The 16,565-nt window shown below is 40.9% G+C and overlaps 1 protein-coding gene across 1 annotated transcript in view; it reads right to left on the bottom strand.

Annotated features, from left to right (window-relative positions):
- GASK1B (golgi associated kinase 1B) overlaps positions 1-16,565 on the bottom strand; it is a 59,173-nt gene that overhangs the window by 28,358 nt on the left and 14,250 nt on the right. Inside the window, exon 2 of the mRNA XM_068269519.1 lies at positions 4,248-4,462. Within this exon, the coding sequence (XP_068125620.1) occupies positions 4,248-4,462 (215 nt within the window). The remainder of the gene's footprint in view (positions 1-4,247; positions 4,463-16,565) is intronic.

Raw genomic sequence — 16,565 nt, 5'->3', positions numbered from 1 at the left:
ACAGGCCAACCCCCCAACTTTTGACCCCCTTTTTGGGGGTAAAACATTCGGCTTGTATGCGAGTATATACGGTAAGTTGCAAGTACGTTTTTTAACAAGGGGGGCAATCACTTTTTCACACAGGGCCATGTAGATTTGGAGGTTTTTTTCTCACTAAATAATAAAAACCATCATTTAAAACTGCATTTTGTTTTCAATTATGTTATCTTTGACTGATAGTTAATGTTTTTTGATGAACAGAAACATTTAAGTGTGACAAACATGCAAAAGAATAAGAAATCAGGAAGGGGGCAAATCATTTTTCACACCACTGTATATAAAAGCGCTTGAGAAGCTGTTGGTGAAATCGGAAATCCAAAAACCTTGCGGGCCATAGTTTTCCATTTATCCCAAAATTTTATATCCTCAGGGCATTCCAAAAAATGTGTATAAGCGTACCATCAGAACGGAATCTGCGAAAGCAGTGCGAAGACACAGAAGGATAGAATTTATGTAATTTGGCTGGGGTGTATTACCACTGAAAAAGGAGCTTAACCGCTGTGTTTTTAACAAAATTGAGGCCCATGAAACTGGCCAGTCTGATAAAAAAAATCTGAATTCCCAACTCACGTTCCCAAGCTCTCATATCCGGTTCAGCACCGCAGTGGCGAAAATCTCATGCATCCGAGCAACGTTCACCTCCCATTCATTCGCCTATAACTTTATTGCTACTTATCACAATGAATTGATCTATATCTTGTTTTTTCCGCCACTAATTACGCTTTTTTTGGGTAGTACATTTTGCTAAGAATTATTTTTTTCTAAATCCATTTTAACAGGAAGATTAAGAAAGAAATGAAAAAAATTCATTATTTCTCAGTTTTTGGCCATTATAGTTTGAAATTAATATACGCTACTGTAATTAAAACCCATGTATTTTATTTGCTCATCTGTCCCGGTTATTACACCATTTAAACGATGTCCCTATCACAATTTATGGTGCCGATATTTCATTTAGAAATAAAGGTGCATTTTTTCAATTTGCGTCCATCACTATTTATAAGCTTATAATTTTAAATAATATAATAACATACTCTCTTGACATGCATATTTAAAAAGTTTAGACCCTTGAGTAACTATTTATGTTGTTGTTGTTTTTTTTTTGTATTTTTTTTATTTATTTTTTAATAAAAAATGTATGTGGGTAATTTTTGGTGTGGGAGGGAAACTGCTTATTTTAAATGTAAAATATTATAATTGTTTAATTTAAAATGTATGTGGGTGCAGAGCGGGTGGCGTACTGGTGTTAAGGTACTTAAGGCTTCACTTTCTTTGGGAATTTACAGCAGCCGGAAGGTTTTTATATACTCTCTGACGAAGGACTATTTCCGAAACGGCGCGCTGTCAGGGTATATATCTGACACTATGGGGGTATCACTATGATTGTTTGCATTGGCTACTATCTCATTAATCTCCTTGCTGTAACAAGCATGTGTGCTTATATCTTGTGTTGATATTCCTTATGTGCATTTGCTGCTAATTTCACTTGCTGTACTGTTTTTCTATGATGTAAATTGCTGTGAACTTTCTACAATTTTTGTATGGGCTGATATATTATCTATAAATTATCTTTGCATAGATCTTTGTGCTGGAGTGCGAGTTATTTGTATATATAAGTGACAGTGTATGGCCTATTATAGGCCTGTTTATTGACTCAGCACCCTTTGTTGTATATCTTAAGTGCTATTTAATTAGGTGTGCATACCTTATTTGTAAATATTTGATGCAGTTTACTATTTGGCCACAAGATGGCCACAGTGAAAAAAGTCCTGGATGCGAACGATCTCGCATCCAGGAACTTAAAAGCAGAGGAGAAGTTTCCTGGGGGCAGAAATACCGCGCTCTCTGGATAGAAAGCGTCGGTATTTCTGCGGGGAAGTTAGATCGGTGAATGGGAATTATATTCCCATTCACTGATCGGGGGGCTAGCGGTGGGCTGCGGGTGCGCGCGCTGCAGCGCGCCTGATCGCGCGCACCATGCGGCGGGAGCAGCAGTGCCTATCTGGACGAGGAAGCTCGTCCAGATAGGCCGAACTGGATATATAGCATTTTTTCATCAGGGTTACATCCTAAGAGTAATGCATAGAGTAGTGAAATAAGCCCCTTACGTCTAGAAGACCCAAAATAAAGAGATTCAAATGTTTTTAGTTCATTATTGGGGGGGAAAGGGAATTGGGAACAAAAAAAATGTTGAATGTGACAATACTGCAATGTTTCAGTAAGGGGGGCATCTCTACCAAATCTGAACACTGAAAAACAAAAAATACATTTCCCTCCCAACCAAAATTTATTAGCTGACGTTAACCCCCGTTCTCTCCACCAGGAAAATATCTGAGGGCTATTAAAAGCAGGAGGGATTGGAGGGTTCCCCAAAAAGGATAACATAAAGAAAGGAGGGGGATATCAAATCAAATTGGGGTGCTATAGACACCCAGAGTTTAGCAAGGAATGATACTATCCTGTTTTTGTGAGCAAGGGAAGTTATGTCACGACCAGTTACCACTGTGATTAAAGAGGGCAAATAAAAAGGAAAAATAGACGATGCTTCAAAATGATACCATGGAGGAGGAGTAGATTCTAGGCCCCAATCCAATATCTGTGTCAATACAATCATTGTACGATCTGCAACAATTCCAAGAGTCTTGCTGCACTTAACCAGGTATAAATTACCAATATAATACCTAGCTCCTGAGACAATATAGTCCAGCTAGGTGGAGCGCTTTGCCTATGACCACCTCATCCAAATAAATATATGAAAAATAAATAGATGCCACAAATCAAGTAGTGTATGGGCACCTTACGTAACTTCTTAGCTATCTTCATTTAGAGATACGATGCAGACTAATGACATGTCATACAAAGAGGAGACTAGATTAGGGCACTGTCCAATAACAAGGCTTTATTGCAGAAGACAGACCGCCATTACAGCCACTTTGCGTCTGTGGGACTCTTGCTCATGTGCTTGCCCAGACAAGCATGCGAGGAAGCATCCCACTGGACGTGAAATGGGATTAATGGTTGGCTGAAATTATCATGCATGATCATTTTGGGCAAGTACAAATCCGGTCTGTGCAGGACCCAATGTACCACTTTCCATTTTAGGTTAAATACTTCCATTGAATTTATTTGTTTCCATGAATGAGCAGTCATCAAATTGACTGTCAAACTAAATCATAAAAAAAATCTAAATTATGCTAAAAACATTCATTTATAGGCCAAATGCATGGATACTCTTTTGGACACTTTAGAAAATATGTTCTTGGAAAAATAAACTTTTGGGGGGTTCTGTGTAACTGAAACCCAGATTAGCAGGCTAACCATCTCATATATTTTCCCATTCATTTACCTACTTGTTGATAGGGTCTACAAGATGAAAAGCAGATACCTATTAATAAGCTGACATGTATTCTGCAGTGTGACACACGCCAAACTATTTCTAAAACACTTGTACTATGTTTGGGGTCAATATAATCCTCACATGACTTTATATTACATTCCAGGCATAGCACAGTCACAAAAGGAGAGTTATGTATGTAATGGTCACAAAAGGAGCCATTACAGTATTAAGCTAACCTATTTATAGCTTCAGGATTCTTTCTTTCTCTTCAAATGTATTACACTTCACAGGAATACACTGTAAACTGTACCTTCAATATCATGCAGCAGACCATTCATTAACCTCTTACAATCAATAAACATCCTACTGAAATGTGTACGATAAAGTCTGTCAATGTACAGGTACTGTATATTATTTTATCAATGAAAAATCCAGTCAGCAAATAAGCCTCCTCTCAATCTTACTCAATCTAATTGTCACTTTTGAAGAAGGTAAAAAAAACAAACAAAAAAACCCCAGCTGCTCCTGTCTCCTCAAACGTGCCTTGGATGGCAAATTAACCCTTTAAAATGCACCGTTGGACTTGCCCCAGCTTATGACGAGGAGCTATAAGGCCACTGCTGGCCATGTGACCGTCATATCTAATCTGCTAAGGCACCAGGCCCTTCTTCTTCTTTTTCACTATCAAAGCTTTATTAAACAAAAGGTAAATATACAGAAAATAATTTCCAAATATAGTCATTTGCTTATGAGATATACAACAAGTAATGTTAATAAAACTGAAAAGCAAGACAAAACCATCAGTCTGCCTGCGCCTATCTATTAATTTATTTATTTTTCACAAAACCTCTATCAATATATATTTTCTTACTTGAAGAAGAAAATCAAAAAGTGCCATTTTGGACCACTCATGGTGATGGATGTCTGGACAGCCCATGTCTGCTTTTGGAGCTTTCCCGTTCAACCAACACTTGTGTGAAAGGATATTTTGGTAAGTTCCCCACTTCAGCTTGACAGAGGATTGTGTAATGTTGTCAGGGAGAGACAATGTAGAATCCCATAGTATAACTGGACATGGCAGAACATCTGAAAAACACAATGAAATAAAGTTAAGTGTCTTAGAATGGCATCATCTCTGAAAGATTTCTGAAGCAAATTGAACATTTTGACTGTAGCAACAAACCCTATCAGTTTATTTAGCCAAAAATTAGAATGTAACAAAAATCTATCAAAACTGAAGAGCCCCTTGGAGGGGCCCATACACCTAACAATTTTCCCGCCGATGTACAGCAGATTCGATCACTGTGATCGAATCTGCTGTGAAATTGTTGCGCAAATGCTGACAGAGCAATCGATTTCCGTCTGAAATCAATCGTTCCCGTCGATTCCCGTCGAGCTGTCCATGCGGAAGATTTTGCTCGAACGCCGGTGGGGCGGCAGTGTGTCGATAGCGGCGTTCGAATGCCCGACGACCGACGCTAGCTGCGATACATTACCTGCTCCGCCGGCGTGAGTCCCCTGGTCTCCGGTGTCTTCTTATCCGCTGAGCTCCGGGTTCCAGCTGGCTTCACTTCCTGTCCCGGCAGGAAGATTAAAGAGTAGAGCGCCCTCTACTGTTTAAACTTCCCCCGGCAGGAAGTTCAGTGAAGCTGTAGCCGGGCGCGAAGAAGACAGCGGAAACCAGGGGACTCGCGCTGGCTGGATCAGGTAATGTATGCAAGGGGGGGCGGCAACTTCACAGATGGTGAATCGATTTCATGCTGAAGTCGATTCACAATCTGTTTGCAGTAAAGGCAGCCATACGATCCCTCTCTGATCAGATTCAATCAAAGAGGGATCTATCTGTTGGTCGATCTGAGGGCAAATCGACCAGTGTATGGCCACCTTAACAGTTTTCAACTGATTATTGAGCAAGAATGGCCATTGTTTATTTAACTGAGCAAATGAAGTGCAGAGGGGGGCTACATTCATTTTGTGTTGTACACATCAGTACAACCTGCATTGGTGCAAAATATATGAGGTCAGATATCTGCTGAGATCTGGTCCTGTACTGAGTGGGGCAATGTGGCAATCAACATCATGCAGATAGAGATTGTTTATCACATCTAATGATTTATGTCTATGTTTATTTTCTGTGGCCATGACATCTAATTTACCACCACTTGCCAATATTTAAAGGCTGACAGAAAGCTTTTATTGACTGCCAATGACAGATCTAAACTAGGAGACAGCAGGCCGCTACAATCTTCCAATCAACACCTCTATGGCAAGAGATGCAACTGACTTTTCTGCAATACCCTTGCTCATCCCTATCCTTTAAACATACAGGTTGGCATGCTAAATGTTGAAATGGTATTTCAGGGCAGCTGTATACATACTAGATTCTCAGTCGAGTTGGCCCTGAATGGCCAAATTTAATCTAGAATGTGTAAGAGGCTTAAAGGATGACTATAGCAAAAGATTCTAAAATGTAAAATACATGTGTAAACATACTTATATGAAGAACATTTCTCCCAGAATGAAACATATTATAAAATACTTTTCTCTTATAATGCTGTCACTTAGTAGGTAGTAAAAATTTGCCAGCTCAGAACCGCTTTGGACTAGTCCATTTCCTAATGGGGGATTCTCTGTATTTCCTTTATTCTTTACAAAAGCACTCCCATGGAGAGAATCTATACAAATATGGCAGTCAGCCTCCCTACTTGCTCACACGCTATTTTGGTGGTTGGACTTAGCAACTGCCATTCAGGAAGTGCTTTTGAAAACATAGAAAACCCAGAGAATCTTCCATGAGGCGATAGACCAGTCCAAAACCTGTCAATTTTTGTACAACCTTTTTATAAGTGACAGCAACAGAAAAAAAGAATTCATAGTACATTTTATTCTGGAACTAATTTACTTTTAATACATATACATTTTAAATTCTACAATTTTTTTTACGATTGTGGTCCCTTAACTGAAATCTGATTTCCTGGCTTCTTAAAGTATTTTGACACTTAGGCAAATACTTTAATTGTTTGCTCACCCTGCTATCCAAACTGAAATGCTGCTGTTAACACTCCTCTGCTGTACTCAAAGAGAATCTGCAAGGAAAGCAAACTAAAATATAATACCCGGTTTGTATTTATAATCTAAATAATGTAGACGTATGGCAAGTCTTTAATCACTACCTTGACATCCAACATTCTTCCTTCTGGAATACGCCCTCATAGCCCTCATCCTGTTCATACTGATGCCTTACTTAACTATGTAATCTAAGAACTTTGTGTAACAATGTGATGTCTAGTAGGATATCTTCAAAGCATTGACAGCTATGTGGTAGGGTTGGATACAATACAGGGTTATTACATGGTTTTACCATCAAGCAATGGGCCAAACATGCTAACTATTCAAGATGTAATAGTAATGTAATCAGCTGGACAGACATTTATAGAGGATTGTGTTGTTGTACAGTATATTCACCAAGACAACATATCTGACCTCAAAGTTAACAAGCTTTTTTGCTTGTTCCTAATGACACATGCTAGAGGGGAAGATGATTTTCATTTGAAAAAATGCTTTTGAGAAACCCAGTTCTAAATTTATAACTTTTCCTCTCTTTACTTTTTAATTTAAGCATAGCTCAGTGGTTTATTCTTTAGTGGTTTGTTTGATTTTACATTTAAAAGAAATACAGCTTTCTCTGAAGCTAAAAGAATTGCTTAGTGTGGTGATTAGTGTCATAATCTTGGCTCCTACACTAAAGGGGGGGGGGGGGGGGGAGAGAGGGGGGGTAATCCCAGCACTGAGGCAGCTCTGCTGTACTATGTAATTTATGCAGCATCCTGGAGCAGAAATCATTATTCTGCATGAGATAGTATGTTAGAAAATAGGGTAACTAAAGTTAGAAAGTCGTGGTGACATAGGCAAATTTACATGGTCTTCTCAAGGATGGCAAAAGCAGCAGTTGGGCAAGGAATAGACTTTATATACCACTCCATCATGTGCCTCTGATCGTCCATCCTTCTCCTTCCATAGCAACAGCAGAATCACAAGCCTCTAGGCTAGCAACTTGTTGTGTGAATACAGAACTCAGCACCAATCCCATGGTTGACAGCCCTCATACATGTGTATGAGGCTTGACTACACATCATTGGTCCTCATAACAAAATTCCCATGGGGTTCTGTCCTCAGCACCATTACTTTATCATTATCCCTCTATGCTGGACTTTGTAATGTAATGAAAGTCTCACTACTTATAGCAGAGAAGGTGGACAAGGTAACATACGCCACCCCCCTATATACAGTGAGCACTGCAAAAACATGAGAATGAAAAATATGTATGTTGTATTGTTTTGAAGAGGAGCTGTCAGCCATACTATCTCAGAAAAAAACACATATAAGTAGATACATACTTTCTGTACTTACATAATATATGTATTGCACTGTCCATGTTTTGATTTTAGTGATTTTTCTATAGTAAAAAAAGAGAAAATCCTTCTTAGGATTCTCCATTTTAACTGTGTCTATCTTGAAGCCAATCCTGGTGTAATTTCCTCCCTTACTCTCCTCTGCCTGATTGTGTATGCATTTCCTGCACTCCTCCCTTCCTTCAGACACTCCCACCCAGCTCTGCAATAGAAAGTGCATTGTCTTAGCATGAGAAATATTGTCCAATCAGAGAGGAACAGAAGTGTGGGAGGGGAAAACAGAAGGGAAAGAGATTCAGCCAATCAGGTTGCATTAGTTAAATGTGAGGGGAATGTAAAGAAGCAAAAAAAGACAACCCAGCATGTCCTGCAACCTCCTTTGTGCGCAGGGGTCTAGTCCTGGAAAAAAAGGTGGGTGGACTCTACCCCGACACTAAAAATGGGCGTGGCCATGCAGCAGAATGTGGGCGTGGTCATGGGTGGGCCATAGTCCTGGAAAAAGTAGTGAGTGGGCTCACCCCAGCCACGGATGCCACCCCCCATACTCCACACCCCCCCCAAAAAAGGATATATACAGTGGGATTCGAAAATTTGGCCAACCTTGTTATTAGGTCACTTTTTAGACAATATATCTGGTGACAACTGGTCAGTTTTTAGATAAAATTTGTGGAGAAATTAGGTCACTTTTTTGACAATATATCTGGAGACAGCAGGTCACTTTTTAGACAATATATCTGGAGACAGCAGGTCACTTTTTAGACAATATATCTGGTGACAACTGGTCAGTTTTTAGACAATATATCTGGTGACAACTGGTCAGTTTTTAGACAATATATCTGGAGACAGCAGGTCACTTTTTAGACAATATATCTGGTGACAACTGGTCAGTTTTTAGATAAAATTTGTGGAGAAATTAGGTCACTTTTTAGACAATATATCTGGAGACAGCAGGTCACTTTTTAGACAATATATTCTGGAGACAGCAGGTCACTTTTTAGACAATATATATCTGGAGACAGCAGCAGCAGGTAACTTTTTTAGACAATATATCTGGTGACAGGTCACAGGTGGTCACTTTTTAGACAAAAATATCTGGAGAAAGCAGGTAGCAGGAGGTCAATAATATTATCAGGCAATATATTACACTGACACTGGTCTGACTGGTGGGTTGGTAATGGACTGGTATTATATCTGGCTGGACTGGCACTGGCACTCTGGCAGGCAGAGTTAAATTAAGTCTCCTGCTGAGTCCTGTGACTGTCTGTACTAGCAGGCCTGGCACACACACTGTCTCTGTGACAGTGCTGCAGTCAGTCAGTCAGTCCGGTAAGAAGACTCTCTGGAGTGGACTGGGTCACTCTCAGACTCAGAGACAGTGACTCGTCTCAGGGAGCAAATAGGGCAGGCTAGCTAGCCTAGTAGCAGGTAATGAATGGAGATCAGATCACTCGCAGTCGCAGTGTCGCACTAGAGCTCAGGAGCAGCAGACTGTCTCTCTCTGTCTGTCTGCTCTGCGTCTGCCTGTGTGGCTAAAATGGCGCTGGGGGCTGCTGGGCTGGGCTGGGCTTAGCCTGGCTGGGCAGGGCCTGGGAGGTAAAGACGTCACGCCGCATTACGCGAGCGGCCGTCATTACGCTCCGGCTCCAGCTCCACCCACTAGAGGAGGGGAGAAGCCGGGAAAGAAATGCCCAGCGCGCCGAGCGGTCATGTGACTAAGCTGTCACATGACCGCAGCGCCTGCGATCACGCGAGCTCAGCTCAGCTGCCACTCCGGCTCCGCCCACTAGAGGAGGGGAGAAGCCGGGAGAGAAGTGCCCAGCGCGCCGAGCGGTCACATGACCGCTGCGGCTGTTCTAGCTGTCTAGCCCAACTGCCAGCGCCGCCAACCAGGAAATGGGGACAGGGTGGACGGCGTTCACGTTGAAGAAAAGGTTTGTGAACGTCGTCCACCCGCGTTCACGCCCCACTCGACCACTGTTTGTGTGGCAATGTACCAAATAAGATTCAGGTAAACTGGGGAATGATCATTTATAAACCAGAAAAGTAAAGTTGATTTTTAACGTTCGGATTGCCTGGTTAGCATCCATATTACTTGTTTACTATATAAAAATAAAGAATTGATTTTTGATTTTATGCCCGACAGTTACACTTTAACCATTTACCGACAAGCATGCGTAATAAAACGTCATGCTTTAGCCTATTAACGGCAACATGACGTTTTTAATACGTCACGCGATCCCGCCGCCGCTCCGCACGTGTGCGCGCCGCTACCGCTGCTGTTTCCATCGGGATCCCGTGTATAGTTATTGGGGAAGAGGACCGAGCGGTCCTCTACCCAATCGCAATGCCTGGAGTGAATGGACGTAACCGCAAACAGCGGCCACCACCATTCACAAAACAGGAAACTGTTACAGTTAAATAAAGTGTAAAAAAAAAAAAAGTGATCACTTCCTATAACCGGAGTGTTCACTAGCGCCATCTTGTGGCCAAAAAGTATATTACACACACAAACACATACATATACAGGTACATGCACATTATTAATAAAATTAATAAAATTACACTTCCAACCCTCCCCCCTCCCAAAAAAAAACACTTTAAAAAAAAATAAGCTTAAAATAAATCAATAAATAGTTGCCTCAGGGACTCTTAGGGCTTGCCTTAGGGCTTTTTTAATCTATATTTTGTTAGGGAAAATTAATTTTAATTTATTACATAGGGGCTTGTAATTATGGCCAGAACTACAAAAAAAAAAGAAGAAAAATAACACCTATACTTCAAAATAATATATTGTCGCTGTACATGATAGGGACATAATTTAAACTGTTTAATAATCGGGACAACTGGGTAAATAAAATGTGTTGGTTTTATCCAAAGGAGAATGTTTAATTTTAAACTATAATGGCTGAAAACTGAGAAGAAATTATTTTTTTCCATTATTTTTGTATTTTTCCCATTAAAACGCATTTAGAATACAAAAATTCTTAGCAAAATGTACTACCCACAGAAAGCCTAATTGGTGGTGAAAAAAATGAGGTATAGATAATTTTCTTGTGATAAGTAGTAATAAAGCTATTAGGGAATACAAGTTAGGTCCGTTAGGGTAAAAACCCTTGGGGGTGAACTGGTTAAGCAGCCACAGAGTAGAATTTTTTTTCTCATTCAAACAAGTTTTATTAAACAAAAACTTCAACAAATACAACAAAAGCAATGCCATACAACAGGTTACAAACAGATGTTTAAAGAGTCACAGCAACACGTTCAAAAAGAAGAACAATTCAAGAGCATGGAGTAAGAGCAAGGTATATAGGGAAAATGCATAAACTACATCAGTTATTCACGTACCAGAGGCATAAATTAAATGCAGAAAAGGAATCTCCCCTACAATCCAATAGAGTGTGGAATAAAACGTAGCAATCTTACTAAACTGATAGTATATGTCCTCCACATATTACAAATCCACCCCAGTCTCAAAAAGTCTATCCCTCACTAAGTCCATATGCGCAACCTCTGTGGAATCAAGCCACTTATTCCAAATTTAAAAAAAAAAACTGAAGTTAATAGAAAAGTGATTAGTATGTACTAAACATCCATCACTTACATTAGAGCATTTGACTTAACTAGTGGTCAGTGGTAATTTACTTTAGCCTCTATTACTGTTCCCTGATTGTTAGCACTCCCCCCCCCCCCCCCCCCAAAAAAAAAAAATTACAAAAAAAAGAGAAAGAAAAAAAGAGCCGAGAGAGATGTTCATTGAAAATTTCCATTAATTAGTCAGCAGCAGAAAGTTATATAGGCACAGCCATTTCCCTTTGATATTATTTTGAAAATTAAAGCTTACCTGCACTCTTGCACAGCACACAATGAAAAATTTTAATTCCACATATAAATGCTGTAGAAATCCACTGCACTGTGTGTTGTGTGAGCTGTGTGTGTTTGTTTAGCTACATCAGAGTGTAATTAGCCTTATCAGTAGCTGTGAATGAGAGTTCTGCAGATCTGTTTGCACAGGAAAAGACTGAGCTCCCTGGAAAGTTAATCCAGTTGAAGCTTCAGGTTTTTAGGATTTCTGTAAACTGAAATGAAGAATTTTTTTTCCCCTAAAGGTTATCAAACTGTGCCTACCCTTTTACAGCAGAGAGAAAGTTCTTAGTTAGATTCACTTTAAGCTGTAACTGCGAGACACAACTTTTTCTTCTATTGATCCATGAGTTCTTGTGTTATTGGGGGATTGGTGGTCCCATCAGTTTCCTAGTATTTTCAACTGACCATTATAAACGGGGTGATTTTCATTACAATAAATGTAACTGTGGTAGTTGCACAAACAGCATTAACATAATACTTCTAGGGGCTGAATATTTGAGAAATAAGACAATACAAATCATAGAAATCAGTCCTGGCTCCTTAAAGGAGTCATCAGGGCAAATCAAGTAAAATGAGTAGACTGCGCAGAACTACTGCGCCTGTGCAGTCCGCTCCGGCCCACGTGGCGGTGATTGACAGCGCCGATCGCGCAGGCGCAGTACAGAGCGACCTCCAGGTCGCTCTGACGTCATCGCCAGGGACCGGGTCGGAGCTCCAGCGAACAGCTGCAGGCAGAGCTGCGGCGAGGGAGGTCCTGGGAGCTTGGGGCCGGAGGAAGCCCCCGGGAAGTACCACTCATTTTACTTGATTTGCCCTGATGACTCCTTTAAAGAGGACCTAAACTCAGAACTTCCTCTCTGCCCTTAAAGATAAGTGTGTCTACTTGCTGCTTTCAAGGAAGCGGACATAGGATTGACTTAGGATCCTGTATTTACAAATTAGCTGTTCTGCTGAGGACTGCCGAGATTCCTGAGCTGACACAGCTGAGAGATCAATTTTCGGTGGTGATTAGTCACAGGCCGGCCAAACTTTCTAAATATATACAGCAGGGTGCATTTCTCTATGTTCTCCTTCTGTACTGTGGAAGAGTTCAGGTCCACTTTGAGCAGACTTTCATATATTGTACACCAAACCTCCCCTTCCGCCTGCATAATATAAAACATTAAAACAGAAACAAATCACCTTTCCATATGCAAGATCCAGTCTGCAAGCAACATTAGTGTGACAAAGAATTTACACAACAATGGTATCACAATGGAACAGAAATATATTAAGCCTGAGTCACCTTCCTGAGGAAAAGGCTGGAGATAGTGGAATGCAGATACAGTAATGACTCTCACACAATATGAATTTAAGCTAGACAGTTCCAGTAATAGTTGAACATGCAAACCACAATCCAATTACAACAAACTTTCCCAACAAATCATGAGCATAGCCCAATCAGATAAGAGTGTTTATTTTAACGGAAAAGAGAGTGGGGACAGCCTGATCTCTAATGAAAATAACAACTGACCAATAAAATCCAAATGTGATCAGTGACCTAACTACCATAAGGCTGCAAGTGTTCACAGCACTGGGTGCAGCCATGGCAAGAGGTGCCGCTGTGGTGTTCAGCCACTGTGTTCTTTCCCCGGGACCTTTTTTCATAGTTTGGGCAACATTCAGGAAAATAGCAGTAGGCAGTGCAGGGGACTGTACTACTTCCTGCACTAGATGTAGCACCCCTCCCCCTTCCTGTCCCGTGGGCAATGTGTCTCCTCGCTCTCTACACATAGCCTGCAGTGAGTGAATGTGCAGAACAGCAGGGTGAGTAGAGAGAATGATTGCTGTGCTGCAGCTGGGACATTAGCAGGGAGAGGTGGCAGGATGTGTTTAATGCTTCAGAAATTGCCTGTCATTAGTAACCATGTGCACTGGCTGCTGTAATACCAGTGTTCCCTAGAATATTATTTATCTTGATCAGAGTAATTAATCAATAATGCAAGGCAGTCTGCTGTGGCAGAAGCCAGCGATACCAGTGCTGAATGCTGACTTCTGTAGTGAGCAGAAAAGCAAGCTCCAGGTAATTTAGATTAGCTTGATTGCAGGTAATCTTATCTCTTTTCCCAGCTCTCCCTCACTCCCTGTAGTCTACCCCCATGACACTTTCCTCTTTTCATATTTTAGTGGCTTCTTTTAACAGCATGTCCCTGCCAAACAGTACTGGTGATGTCTGCAGTCCTGGTGAGAGGTCTTCCTGCCATTTCTTCTCTCCCCCCAGGTTCTCTGTCTTGTGCCTCTACCTCTTTACTACCCTCCCCCATGCATCCCCCTCTTTCGTATGCCCCCTTTTCTGACTGTCCTCAGAGGAGCTCACAATCTGATCATACCATAGTCATAGTCTAATATTCTACCATATTATTATGATTAAATATATATTATTGTGTATTTATATAGCAATGACATCTTGTTCAACACTGTATAGAGCAGTGTTTTTCAACCAGTGTTCCTGGTGTGCCGTCCTCTTCTCCCCCTCCCGCCCGTCCCCGCGGCCGCCGCTGTTATTACCTTAGCAGCGGCCGCTCTCCCCTCTCCAGCGCATGTGTTTATTCTACAGTAGCAGCGTATCTCTGTACTGGGGCACTATACTGGCTATACTGGGGCACTATACTAGCTATACTGGGGGGCTATACTGTGGCACTATACTGAGGCACTATACTAGCTATACTGGGGGGCTATACTGGGGCACTATGCTGGCTATACTGGGGCACTATACTAGCTATACTGGGGCACTATACTGGCTATACTGGGGCACTATACTGGGGCACTATACTAGCTATACTTAGGCAACTAAACTCCCTACACTGGGGCAACTATGCTAGCTATGCAGCCGCACCCCAGCCCCCCCCCCCCCATAGCCTGCTGCGCACGGCACTGTCCACTAGGTCGCGCAAGCAACCGGGGGTCGCGCAAACAACCGGGGGCCACATCCCCGAGCGCCCCTTCACTACAGTCCTCAGCAGCAAGATCTGAGAGACAGTAACAGGATAGGGGGTATCACCCAGCATCAATGATACCCGGCGTATAAGTCTTATACGCAGGAATATACAGTACTTATTTGGCAGACAAGTTAAAAAAAATATTTCCTGGCACATAACAGATGAGAGAAATTAACTGAATAAGAGCCTGGTCTTCTTGGGCTCACTATGAATGCATTTTCATAAATGATTAATAGCAAGGAGTTTTGAATCAGGATGATACCATTTATTGGCTAACTTAGAGATGAATAAACAGTGAGCTCTCAGCTTATAAAAAGCCTTCGTCGGACATAAATGAATAATATATTATTCAGATTAATTAATATTGGATGCACTGTTAATATATAATAAATTAAACATGCAGATATGTTACAAGTCAAAATATAATTTGCATGTATTGTGCAGGTGATGTAATATATCAGGATACATTAGTTTGCATGCACATTGCAGTACTTTGTCCTGCCAATTACGCACTGGGAAGCAAGAGGCCAATGGAAATAAAAACACAGGACTGTCACCATGGAGAAAAATCCTCCATACAATGGTAGAGAATCAACATATGGTACAATGGTATTGTCAATGTTATCCTGTAACAGCATCCAGGACTCAAAGCCCTACAATATTCTAACATAGACCAAATCCAGCAATATGATGCCTGTGTTAGGGGTCCAGCCCTCACATAAATGCACAGTGCATAATAATCTATTTTAAAATTAGGATTATTTCATGGGTCAATAGATTTAAAAAATATATTTTTCTTATTTTATTAATTTGTAATGCCTTTTTTAAAGTGACACAGAAGTGAAAACAAACTTATGATACAATGAAATGTATGTGTAGTGCTGATAATTAATAGAACATTGGTAGCAAAGAAAAGAGTCTTATATTTTTATTTTCAGTTATATAGCTTTATTTATAACATTGCATCATTCTGTCATATTTGCAGTTTAGAAACTGCAATCTGTATGTAAGCTGTAAAAAGGAGCAGAGCTAAAGACCCTTTGAACTTTCTTGCAGTAAAACCTTTTCACAAGCTGCCTCTCACTGGCTGTTTAAAGGGAAAGATATGGATTTTTCCTTTTAAAATAATACCAGTTGCCTGAATCTTCTACTGATCCTGTGTCTCTAAGGGCCCGTTTCCACTATTGCGAATCCGCATGCGTTGTCCGCATGCGGATTCGCATAGCCAATACAAGTGGATGGCCCTGTTTCCACTTGTCAGTAATCCTGAGTGTTTTTCTGTGCATGAGGAATCTGCACGGCAGAGCCGTCAGAATTCGCATCCCGCACACTGCTATGCGAATCGGCGATAATGTATTTAATAGGGAAATCGCATGCGGTTTTGGCATGCATATTTTACTGTGATTTCACATGCGATTTCGCATAGAAACTAATGTTAAATCACACAGACAGTGACATGGTTAAAATCGCATCACTACTAACCTATGCAAAATCGCATGCGAATTCGCGGTAAAATATGCATGCGGAATCGCACCCGCATGCGATTTCGTCAGCGGGGGATCCGCGGCGATTCCGCACCGCACAAGTGGAAATGGGCCATTATACTTTTAGCCACAGCCATTTAACAAGCATGCATATCAGGTGCTGTAACTGAAGTCAGACTGGATTAACTGTATGCTTGTTTCAGGTGTGTGATTCAGCCACTACTGCAGCCAAAGAGATCAGCAGGACTGACCAGCAACTGGTATTGTTTAAAAATAAATATCCATATCCCTCAGTTAAGGTTCCTTTTAAGCTATTTAGAAACAGGACTGAGTTTGACCAAGTTGGTCAAGTAGCTCAGAGAAGCTCTTTTGCATAGATAACAACTCAAGTGTTTTAACTCTTCCTGCACTGGAAAACAAGATGAGACTCTTTTTTTGCTACTAATGTTTT

This window comes from Hyperolius riggenbachi, chromosome 1, assembly GCF_040937935.1.
Source record: "Hyperolius riggenbachi isolate aHypRig1 chromosome 1, aHypRig1.pri, whole genome shotgun sequence".
In the NCBI taxonomy this organism is placed as follows: Eukaryota; Metazoa; Chordata; class Amphibia; order Anura; family Hyperoliidae; genus Hyperolius; species Hyperolius riggenbachi.
The sequence above is the reverse complement of the archived record's forward strand: the minus strand, read 5'-3'. Positions and strand labels throughout refer to the sequence as shown.